Raw genomic sequence first — 12138 nt, forward strand, 5'->3', positions numbered from 1 at the left:
AAGGAGCTGCAAGAAACACAAATGTTCAAATCATTTCATATTGTCGACATAAAACTCTAGTTACATTACTGTGTTACTAAAGCAGTAATGCAGTAATAATGTCTCTACAAGTAACTTGTTACAAACTTAAAGTAATCAGTATCTAATAACTTTTGAAGTAAAGTAATCAGAGTAGTAATTAGATCACTTTTAGAAGGAGTAATCTGTAGTTTTGCAAAGTAATCTGACAAACACAGTTTATGAATGAGAAAGTCAAGTTAATGTGACAGAAACAGATTTGACATTTTTAGATTTAATTTAAAGAGCTTATTTTTTGCTTCTAAATTATTATTTTTTTGTCCTTAATGACTTTATTATGCCCAGAATAATCATGATTGTCAATAAACAAAATAACCTTAACATCCCTATAAGAACATCATGCACGTCTCTGATTGGCTAAGCCACCTGTCAATCATGTTTATCTGATCTATGTACCATCTGACTGCTGCTAAAACAATTACATTCATTTAATATTTCCATTGTCCTTATTATGAAATCTTTTGGCAAATGTGTTTTAGAGGTTGTATAGTCCAGATTAGACATCGACTGATCTGTGTTTTTTATGGCCAATAAGGTCTGATGATGTCCCCAGAGCTAGTCTCCATGTCCGGAGATCCGGTCGTCGAGGTCCCCGCCTTCGACCGCCACCCAGATCTCTCTGCACCCGCCCCGCATGGCTCCTCCCGCAGGTGGTGGGTCCACGGGAGGACGGCCCACGTCGTTCCTTCGGGCTGGGCCCGACCGGGCCCCGTGGGGAAAGGCCCAGCCACCAGGCGCTCGCTGCCGAGCACCCACCCCAGGCCTGGCTCCAGGGTGGGGCCCCGGTAACGCCAGTCCGGGCGACGTAACTGGCCTTGATCTTTTCCTCTTCATGCTGGGCTTCTGAACCGCTCTTAGTCAGACCCGTCTCCCAGGACCTGTTTGCCATGGGTGACCCTACCAGGGGCATGAAGCCCCCGACAACATAGCTCCCAGGATCATTCGGGTGCTCAAACCCCTCCACCACGATATCTCGGGGTCTTGTTCACGAGTGAGGGAAGGATGGAGCGGGAGATTGACAGGCGGATCGGTGCAGCGTCTGCAGTGATGCGGTCGCTGTATCGGTCCGTTGTGGTAAAGAAGAAGCTGAGCCGGAAGGTGAAGCTCTCGATTTACCGGTCAATCTACGTTCCTACCCTCACCTATGGTCATGAGCTCTGAGTAATGACCGAAAGGACAAGATCGCGGATACAAGCGGCTGAAATGTGCTTCCTCCGTAGAGTGGCCGGGCGCACCCTTAGGGATAGGGTGAGGAGCTCGGTCACACGGGAGGAGCTCGGAGTAGAGCCGCTGCTCCTACACGTTGAGAGGAACCAGCTGAGGTGGCTCGGGCATCTGCTCAGGATGCCTCCTGGACGCCTCCCTAGGGAGGTGTTCTGGGCATGTCCCACCGGGAGGAGGCCCCGGGGAAGACCCAGGACACGCTGGAGGGACTATGTCTCTCGGCTGGCCTGGGAACACCTTGGGGTCCCACCGGAGGAGCTGGAGGACGTGTCCGGGGTGAGGGAAGTCTGGGGGTCCCTGCTTAGACTGCTGCCCCCGCGACCCGGTCCCGGATAAGCGGAAGAAAATGGATGGATGGGTGGAAGGTCTGATGATATTTTTGTGCAAGGCCACTTTTGATTATTTTCCCCAAATACAATTTAAATTTACTGCAAACTCCCCTCAAGCCTTTTTTACTGGAGGCCTATAAGAGAGCTGAGGTCACGTTTATCCATCTCTTCTTATTAAAGTGTTAATATAAAATTTTGTCGATCTGCTGCCTAAAAATTACACACAAAAACAAAATATCGGTCTGTGCTAGAGACTTAAGGCCAACAACCGATATGCTAAAAAGGCCCAATATCGAGCTCCGTCTGTCTTTATATCAGAGCATTAAAAATTAAAGTGAAACTAAAACGTGAATACATCATTTTGGGCAAATATGGTATTTTCAAAACAATAGGCAACATAGTCATCTAAATATGTTATGTGTAAGTATGTTATATGTTAAGTAAAGTCCCCTCTCTTTAACAATTCCTATTTTACTTTTAAAAGATCACTCAAAATGTGTAATAATTTTCTTGGCATCATCTTGGTGACAAACTCAACACCTGCTCGTGACCAGTGGGAATTTCCGAATGTGAACTGTGCTGTACCCTGTTCTTTAGCAGAGGAGTGATTCACAATGATATACAATCACAAACCCTGCATCAGGACTGGGACTAAACTGAGACTAATTCTGGAACTAAACCAGGACTAGACCCGGACTTAACGAGAACTAGAACAGGACCAAACCAACTACACAGAGATCAAGCCACGACCAAATCACTGCTATGACCAGATATTACATTACTAACAAATGAATGGGCCTGCTTTAGATCCGCTTTAGATCCGCTTTAGACCCGCTTTAGACCCGCTTTAGACCCGCTTTAGACCCGCTTTAGACCCGCTTTAGACCCGCTTTAGACCCGCTTTAGACCCGCTTTAGACCCGCTTTAGACCCGCTTTAGACCCGCTTTAGACCCGCTTTAGACCCGCTTTAGACCCGCTTTTGTCCGGCTCGAGTCCAGCCCGAGTCCCGCTCGAGTCGCGCTCGAATCCCGCTCAAGTCCCGCTCAAGTCCCGCTCAAGTCCCGCTCAAGTCCCGCTCGCGTCCCGCTCGCGTCCCGCTCGCGTCCAGCTTGCGTCCAGCTTGCGTCCTTAAGGTTGAGCCCTTGTACAGTCTTTTTAGTCTTTTTAGTCTGGTTAGCTTAATGTATAGTCTTGGTAGCCTCCTCCTTAAGCCTCCACTTTAAGGTGGTGAAGGGGTTTGAGCATCTGAATGATCCTGGGAGCTATGTTGTCGGAGGCTTCATGCCCTGCTAGGGTCATCCATGGCAAAAAGGTCCTGGGGGACGGGTAAGACTAAGAGCCTTCATGAAGCCTTTCATAACAAGGGATAAAAAAAAGGCCAACTACGTTGCCCAAATTGGCGTCAAAAGGGCCTCTGGAGTCAGGCCTGGCATGAGTGCTGTCGAGCACCTAGTGGCTCAGCCCAAAGGAGTGACGTGGCACCGTCCTCCTGTGAACCTGTGATTGGGAAGAAAGGCCTCCCTGTTCTCAACCTGAGCGGCGTTTTGTTATTGGGCTTCTGTGCTAGTCACAGTTGATCCATAACGAACACCATGTTCAAGCACAAGGGTGTTCATCAGTGTCTCAGTCCCGGCCTCAGTCCCGGCCTCAGTCCCGGCCTCAGTCCCGGCCTCAGTCCCGGCCTCAGTCCCGGCCTCAGTCCCGGCCTCAGTCCCGGCCTCAGTCCCGGCCTCAGTCCCGGCCTCAGTCCCGGCCTCAGTCCCGGCCTCAGTCCCGGCCTCAGTCCCGGCCTCAGTCCCGGCCTCAGTCCCGGCCTCAGTCCCGGCCTCAGTCTTGATTTAGTTCTAGTTTAGACCTGTTTTGATTTTGCCGCCTTTGCATTTGAGGACAAATGCCTCTGACGCACATCATGGATGCCATGGAAGCACGTCAGAGAAAAATACTTGACGCATGTCCAGGGCATCCTTTGCGGTCTCTGCGAGTGCCTTTGGATGTTTTGTTTTCCCTGTGTCTTTGTGAACGGTGCGAACCAGGTTGAGAGAGTGACTCGGCAGCAGCCAACATACTTAAGTTGCTGCTTTGTGGCTGATGTCTTTCTACTTTTTTTGGGTGATGCCAAACGGCAAAAGTTAATCTTTTTCAACTGTGGCGTCCGACACCTGAACGCTGTGTCAATGCCAGATTTACGTCACTCTGGCGCTTGAAAATCCGCAGCAAAAACGCAGGGCGCCCAAGATGCGCAGCCACCATAGACATTGCATGTGAACTCAACACTGCTGATGCCCATGTGTGAACGTACCATCTTAGTCTTAGTTTAGCCCCGGTCCAGCCCCGGTCCAGCCCCGGTCCAGCCCCGGTCCAGCCCCGGTCCAGCCCCCTGACCTCTGTAGTTGAGAGATGAATGACAGTTGTAGGAGTGTCCGTACCTGTGCGCAGTGCTGGGTTCTGGGTCAGGACTGGGTAAGGGGTGTAGTCCCAGGCGGGGTCCAGGATCTCATGAAACATCTGCAGCACATGGGGACAGATGTTTCAGACTTCATTTGATACACTATAGAGACACCTTCAACACTGAGCTAAAAAAACTAAACTTCAGGAACAAGAGAAGCTGCATGGATTATGCATGGATCACTCGAAATACAACTTCAGACGGGATTATAACATGGTGAAAAGTTAAACTAGTAGAAGTGGGACGACACACAATTTTCTGATCCATGAGATAATAATAATAATTTATAATAAATACAGTGATCAAATTCACAATTCGGGCCTCACCATTTTATTTATTTCATGTAATACTTAAATCAGACCTATTGTGTCGTGTGGCTTGTGTCTGCTATATAGTCATAATCTGACACCTATGGATCATTATATTATAATTTGGACATTTTAAATTCTAATATTGATCAAAAATGACTTAATAAAACAGATAAGTCCGCCAACTTCCGCATTAGCGAAACTGTTGGACCCTGCTTTGAATAGCTGCACATCACAAGTAGAGGATTTTTTTTTTCCATTAGTATCAAAATGACTATGGGCCGCTGCTGAATCCTACGTGTATCATGATTAAGAAAATAATAAAACAAAGTAAGTACGCCACAGTGGGCGTTGTCGTCATCCACATTATTAATTTATCTCATGAATGAGCGAAAAATGTGTATTTATTTTTGCTCAAAGTCAAAGTTTAAACTCGAAAACTTTAGTCATGAAAATTGTAAAAATAACCCCTCAAATCATATGAAAAGTAATTTTTACTTTCCAGTCCTGTTCAAAAACATGTGGAGTAGTACATATACCTGCTCTTAGATGTAGCGAAGTAAAAGTAAAAATTATATGCTTTAAAATTTACTTAAGTACAAATACCTACAAATTCTACTCAAGTACAGTACTTTACTACTTCCCCTTTTAACCTAATGAATTTGCAAATGTTGTTATTAAAATCTATGGTAGAGACCAAATTTATGTAAAGTTATAGTGAAATTTACAAATGAAGTAAATAGTAACAAAATGTATTCATCTGGGACATGAACTCAGATTTTCTCTCATTTAATCTAATCTGTTTCACACAATATTGGTGTCAAATATCAGCTACATTTTCAATATCAGACCGATGCCAATATCTGGGGAAATCCTCCAATATCACAATAATCATAGTGTGTCCCCTTTAAATAAGCTGAGCGTTACCTGGTTGCCAGGGTGGAGGTACGGGTCATCTGCGGCCATCTTTACTCTACAAAAGACACACAAAATGTTCAGGTTTTTGTAAGGTTCATTTTGACTTTTTTATTTTTATTTTATTTTACTCACCATTAAACTAAATAATTCTGCTTAGTTTTAGTCAACCGCACGGTCTACAGGTCATACACGTTTATTTATTTTTTTACATAGGTTACATTATAATAATTTTGCCGACATATTGTCACATTGACATTGACATATTGGTATGAATATGGAGTTTTGCATGTTCTCTCTTGTCTGGGTGGAGTTTGTGTGGAGTTTGCATGGTCTCCCTGTATCTGGGCAGTGTTTGCATGTTCTTCCTGTGTCGCGGTGGAGTTTGTGTAGAGTTTGCATGTTTTTTCTGTGTCTGAATAGAATTTGCATGTTCTTCCTGTGTGTATGTGCAATTTGCATGTTCTCCCACTGTCTGTGTAGAGTTTGCATGTTCTCTCTGTGTGTATGTGCAATTTGCATGTTCTCCCACTGTCTGTGTAGAGTTTGCATGTTCTCTCTGTGTCTTTGTGGAGTTTGTGTTGAGTTTGCCTGTTCTTCCCGTGTCTGTGTAGAGTTTGCATGTTCTCTCTGTGTTTGTGTGGTTCTCTCTGTGTTTGTGTGGTTCTCTCTGTGTTTGTGTGGTTCTCTCTGTGTTTGTGTGGTTCTCTCTGTGTTTGTGTGGTTCTCTCTGTGTTTGTGTGGTTCTCTCTGTGTTTGTGTGGTTCTCTCCGTGTTTGAATGTTCTCCTTGTGCCTTGGTGGGTTTCCTTTGGGCACTCCAGTGTCCCCCGTCAGCCCAAAACATGCACACCAGGTTGCGTTCACGTTCTAGCTGATACCATGATTTCAGAAGGCCATGGGTCTACATAACTCTGAGGGAGATTCACTGTTTTGGAACGAAATCTCAAAATTTCTGCTCCACAAATGCTGAATCTTCATTTCTTAATTATCATTTTGGGACTGGCTCCACAAACTTGTCACATTAATCTTATGTCTTTAAGTCCTTTGAATGTTTGAGTAACACTTTATTATTAGTCAATCTACATCTTCAAAGCTCAAAATGTTCTGTTCCACCTTGTGATGTCATGAAGTGGTAGTTTTCAAGTTAACAGCTCCTTTTACCTTTAGTTCAGTAGAGATTGGCAATTCCAGGACTGAAATTATTCAAAGGATTTTAATGAAGGTGCATGGAGTTTAAAAACACAGTGAAGCATTTCCTGTGTTACCACATGACATCACAAGGTGATGAGTGTGGTGATACATACATGAGTGTTTTCTGTTTTATAGAAGAACTCAGCCTAAATATGCAGGGTTTGTGTGTTAAACATGTGTGAATGAAACAAAACACAACTCCAGGTCTGTTTGTGGAGGAAACAACAATCTAACATTATAGCCCAACATGGGCACTTTAAACTATAGGGATTTCACAATGTTGAGATGTCACATGAACAACACATTTTGAAGACTTTTCTGCAATGAAAAAGTTAAATATTTAATTTAAAATTGTTAATTGCAACCTAATTCCTCATAAAAGGGGGACAAAGGGGTCAGTTGTCCTGGGTTCCTGGTTCTCAGGGACCTCTGCCTATTAATTTATATTAGAGGGGGGATTTCTGTCAACGGCCCTGACCAACATCAGATTATTGTTGTTGTTGTTTACTTGGTTTAATATTGGCAACAATCAGAAAAAAATTTCACCTAGAAACCTTTGGTCTACATTTTTTTCACTGTCAGAGAGTTTTTACTGTCAAATTTTAAAAGTGCACCCTAGATTTTCTAACTTTTCAAGAGAAGGGCCTTGTCTCAGGGGGGATGTTATTCCGTTGCCTGGGATGTTCCACTGTATAGCATTAAACATTTATATGTAGTATTAATTTAATTGTTATACAATACCTTGAAAAACCTGCATTCTAACGCCTCTCCACAGATCTGACCTGAACTTGGTTTCTCTTTGTATTGCCATTTTCCAATATATCTCCATGCCAACAAGCAGGTGAACCATTCTCCACTACAAAAGTTACATATTGCTCCTATAGGTATAGGTAAGTTTAGGTAAGTATAGGACAGATAAGCCACTTGAATTGATACTTTGCAGCTGATGTCATCCACATTCCCTGGCGGTGTGATGCTAACTGAAGGCACAACTTGGTCTGAAGCTCTATAAGACTTTAATCTGAGCTTTATTTTAACACAATCTGACAAGAAAGAACTAACTTGGTTGGAACCACAACAGGTGAGATTATTTTTGCCTTTGAACAAGTATTTCACACTTAAAACACAGTCATAAGCTAGCTAGCATTAGCCAACAGTTTTTCATTCAGTCATCACCTTTTTTGTTGAAAATCAAACTCATACACATAACCATGAATGTTCGTATTGATCACAGGCTTCTGAAAATGTGCTGTTTAAATAAATTTTGTGTTTCCTCTTGAGTGATTTCTTGAGAAATCATCGTAACGTACTGAAGAAGTGTGTTCTGGATCCAAGGCAAGAGTTTTCAAACGATCGCTGCAAAGGATCAACTGGTGGTTTTCAGATCCTAGAATGTGATGATGACAAACTCTCAGATGGGGGCAAGGGTCAGATTTCCCTATGGATTACGCTGTACTTAACCATGAAATATCCAAAAGGTAAATTCACAAATGCTGAACATGAACATTTCTATCATTCACTACTAACTAGACTAGAGTATTCACTGTAGCTGTCCTCGCCTGTATTAAATATTATTGGTCCATATAATGCTGTGATGTCATCTGAAATCCAGCAGTAGGCCTACTTTGGGAGTGAAGATAAAGTCTGCGGTATTAGAACTGTGTCTGCAGACGTCTGAGCAGAGCTGAGGTCCATGGACGATACAGCGGTCTGGAGATTTCACACATAAATAACCACAAGCTAAAGCTGATCTAACATCACCGCTCAAGGGGCTGCTGTCACACTTCAAACCGCCCTGGAACAAAAGCTGTGACCTTAACTAACACATTCAATACATCAAACTACTGCTGCAATATTAAAGACAAGTATAAAAATTAGTGTGATTTTTCTGAAGTCAAATTTGAGCCTTTTTGTTATTGCCTCTTTGCTCTTTCAAAACCTTTAAATTCCAATGGCTAATTCTGGTGATTCAACTTACAACTCTACCAAAGCATAAACCCAACCTGATAACAACTGAGCATCATTTAAGCTGCACTATGTAACTTTCTTTTCTGGTTGAGGGTTGCTTCGCCTGCACAATTTAGTTTTAAACAATTTGTCATGCATTTATTATAGGTCTTGTTACATAAAGCTGACTCTTGTGAGCTTTAAGCCACGATATAATGCTGTTTCCTCCTCAAAAACACACCTGGAGTTGTGTTTTGTTTCATTCACACATGTTTCAGTGAGTTATTATTAGTCTCTCTACATCTCCAAAGCTGAAAATGCTCTGTTCCACCTTGTGATGTCATGAAGTGGTAGTTAACAGCCACCTTTGACTTTTTGTTTAGTAAAGATTGGCAATTCCAGGGCTGAAATCATCCAAATGATTCTAGTGAAGGTGTATGGAGTTTAAAAACACAGTGGAGCAGAGCTTTGTGTGTGTTAAACATGTGTTAACAACAAAACACAACTCCAGGAATGTTTAAGATGAAAATCAACATTACAGTATGGATCAGAAAATAGCGTAATATGGGCTCTTTAAAGAAAATAAGCTTGCCTCTACACAGATCTGACACTGCCTGGGTTAAGTTAAGTGTCTTGCCACAACAACCATGTATGAGTCAGTGGATCTGACACTTCGACCAAAAGTGAGATTCGAACCACCAACCTGCGACCTGCAACTTGCACAAACACAACCAACTGAGCTTGTGTCTTTATTACATTATAAAAGGCACAACGTTTTTTGCTTTCCACTACATAAAAATACTACATACTACATTTTCACTATAGCCTGAAATTATATTAAATTTAAAGTAATTCTGAAAAATAATTATTCTATTTATTTCATCTGATTCATGGTAATTTGATGACACTGAGTTCAGGCTTTTACAGACTAGAAAGAGACACGTGACAAATGGTAAATAGTCACATTTACACTTTACATCAAGGAACAACTCACCCATTCACACACACATTCATACACCAGTGTGCACAGACACTGGGTTAAGATGGGTTAAGTGTCTTGCCCAAGGACACAACAACAGCATTCACCAGCATTAACTTTTGAAGAAACTTTTTTTTTTTTTTTTTTTTTTTGGAAAGAGCTAAAAAAAAATCATAATAATAAGTTGACTGATTAAATATATAATTATCCTACAGTAGCAGTTTAAATCAGTTTAGTCTACTGTTACTATTTGATTTCTGGTTGACGTTTTGCCCAATGAGGAAGTGAACAGCACAACAAAGCGCTGAGCCAGACTCCACTGTCCCGCGATAATACCAGGTCAGCGCGGTCACATTTAAGCTCCAAACGCGCCCCAATCCACGTATTTACACATCCACGACGTAACCCACGGCGTACCTACCTCTGCGTCACGTCAAACAAGGTCAAAGCCTGAGTTTAATCCCGAAAAGGCGAAGGAGAGCGTAGCGGAGTGGAGTGGAGTTGTCCGGGCGCATGCCGACGCCGCTGCTGCAGAGCCATTTACCGTAAGCTCCCGTGGCTGCCGTGCGTCATGACGTCAGGAAGCGTGGATGAGAACTGCTTTATGGTTATTAGAAGTTTGTGTGTTTTAGAGGAGAGAAAGGCAGAGGTGAGAGCGAGGCGCAGGTGAGACGGAGGAGTGCGTAAAGTTGGTTTCCTTCCCCTTGGAAATTCCCCCTGACGTAGCGCGTGCAGAGATAGGACTGAAGAGAAAGATGGTTCACTCTGAGCGACAACTGGAGAACTCTAAAAGGTCCTATATTACACAAAATTGACTCCAGTGAGCTTTGAGATATGTTATAATGCTGCTGCGTCCTCAAAAACACACCTAGCTACATCATGTCTACATCTCCAAAGCTCAAAATGCTCTGCTCCACCTTGTGATGTCATGAAGTGGTAGTTTTCAAGTTTACAGCTCCTTTTAGCTTGAGTTTAGTAGAGATTGGCAATTCCAGGACTGAATTCATCCAAATGATTCTAATGAAGGTGAGTTTAAAAACACAGTGGAGCACTTCCTGGATGACCACATGATGACATCACAAGGACGAACAGTGTTGAGAGAAGAACTCGGGCTAAATATACAGAGTTTGTGTGTTAAACATGTGTGAATGAAAGAAAAAACAACAACTCCAGGTCTGTTTGTGGTGAGGAAACAACATAGTAGATCAGAAAGTAGCTAAATCTGGTACAAATCATCTCTTCTTTTGTTAGATTCATGAATTTGTACATGGTCCCTGCAAATAAAGAAGAAAAAAGAAGAAGAAGCCATGGTGGGTGGGGTAACCAAAATTGTACTCAAGTAAAATTATAGTTACTTTAAAATAATATTACTCAAGTAGAAGTACAAAGGAGACGACTGAGAAATTACTTTGTGTTGCTATGACTATGACTTCTCTGGTGTAGGGTTAGCCACCTGCTACTCTCATGAGGATGTTATTGCATTGCCTACAATATTCCACAGTGTGGCATTAAATATTACATCATGTATTTATTCAGTTACAGGTGTTTATATTGCTCAAAAATACCTTAAAAATGTATTCTTACAATGAGTGGCTTGCCTCTCCATAGATCAGACCTGTAACTTGGTCTGGTGTTTAATGCCGTACTGTGACATCTCCATAGAGACAAGCAAGTGACTGACCTTCCACCAGAAAAGATTAAAGATGCTGTTCTGTTTGGAGGAACTTCTTCTCAAGTAACTGTGTGTCTGGATATGACATCTGATTTATAATACAACTGAAGCTCATGTAATTCAAAGAACCAAAAATCTTTTATGGAAAATCTAAAAACCATAAATGTTTTTATTACACTGTAAAGACTGCTTTTCACTATACGATACTATACTTTACTATATAGAAAATTATTAAATGAAATAATTGGAAGAGCCAAGCATGAACTAATGCACAAAATCTGGTATTTGCAAAGAACAGACAAAACTGAGACAAACTAAATCATATTTGAATTAGCGCTGCAAGAATCATGTCCTCGTGTCTGACTGAGAGCGACACACATCACACACTCATCACACACATCACACATACATCACCTCTTCTGTTTTAGACCAGGCGAGTGACCTTCAGTGGTGTGATCTACCTCTCTAAAAATAAATTAACCAAATGAATCAAACTGCCCAATAAAGGAACCTGGACATCATCATCATAGTGGATCATCGTATTTGTCAAAGATCCTGTCTGTTAGTGCAGGATTGTCCAGTAGGGGGCGGCACTGGACAGTTACCGCAATACTATTATTGATCATCATTGGAGTTCAACTCACAGGTGCACTGTGGAACTTTTCTGGAGTGGGATCCACATCTGCTTTGTTACTTCTTAGCCTGGGATGTTCCACATTATAGCATTAATTAATTATGCTTGCATAATATGGATCATCTGCTTGTCTCCACGAAGAAGAAAAGTCACACAGTGCACTTTTAAAACCACTGACATTAAGAGTAAATATCACAAAAAAGTTCAGTCCAGACCAGAACTTAACCAAGACCATAAAGTACTGAAAGAAGAACTAAACCAGGAGTCAAGTATTGTGTGTAGATCTAAACCAGGTTTAAACCAGGACTAAACCAGGACTAAACCGGGTCTAAACCGGGTCTAAACCAGGACTAAACCTGGTATAAACCAGAACTGAACCAGGACTGAACCTTGTCTAAATCCAGTCTAAACC

The 12138-nt window shown here is 42.2% G+C and overlaps 2 protein-coding genes across 2 annotated transcripts in view; one reads left to right on the plus strand and one right to left on the minus strand.

Annotated features, from left to right (window-relative positions):
- Positions 1-10122, minus strand: part of LOC117371063 (nuclear factor NF-kappa-B p105 subunit-like) — a 36866-nt gene extending 26744 nt beyond the window's left edge. Inside the window, 3 exon segments of the mRNA XM_033966654.2 lie at positions 4059-4137; positions 5314-5359; positions 9842-10122. Of these exon segments, the coding sequence (XP_033822545.2) occupies positions 4059-4137; positions 5314-5352 (118 nt within the window). The 5' untranslated portion in view covers positions 5353-5359; positions 9842-10122.
- The window catches only part of canx (calnexin), a 251927-nt gene that overhangs the window by 149207 nt on the left and 90582 nt on the right, over positions 1-12138 (plus strand). The gene's annotated exons all lie outside the window — the stretch shown is intronic.

The sequence above is a fragment of the Periophthalmus magnuspinnatus genome, chromosome 5, assembly GCF_009829125.3.
Source record: "Periophthalmus magnuspinnatus isolate fPerMag1 chromosome 5, fPerMag1.2.pri, whole genome shotgun sequence".
In the NCBI taxonomy this organism is placed as follows: Eukaryota; Metazoa; Chordata; class Actinopteri; order Gobiiformes; family Gobiidae; genus Periophthalmus; species Periophthalmus magnuspinnatus.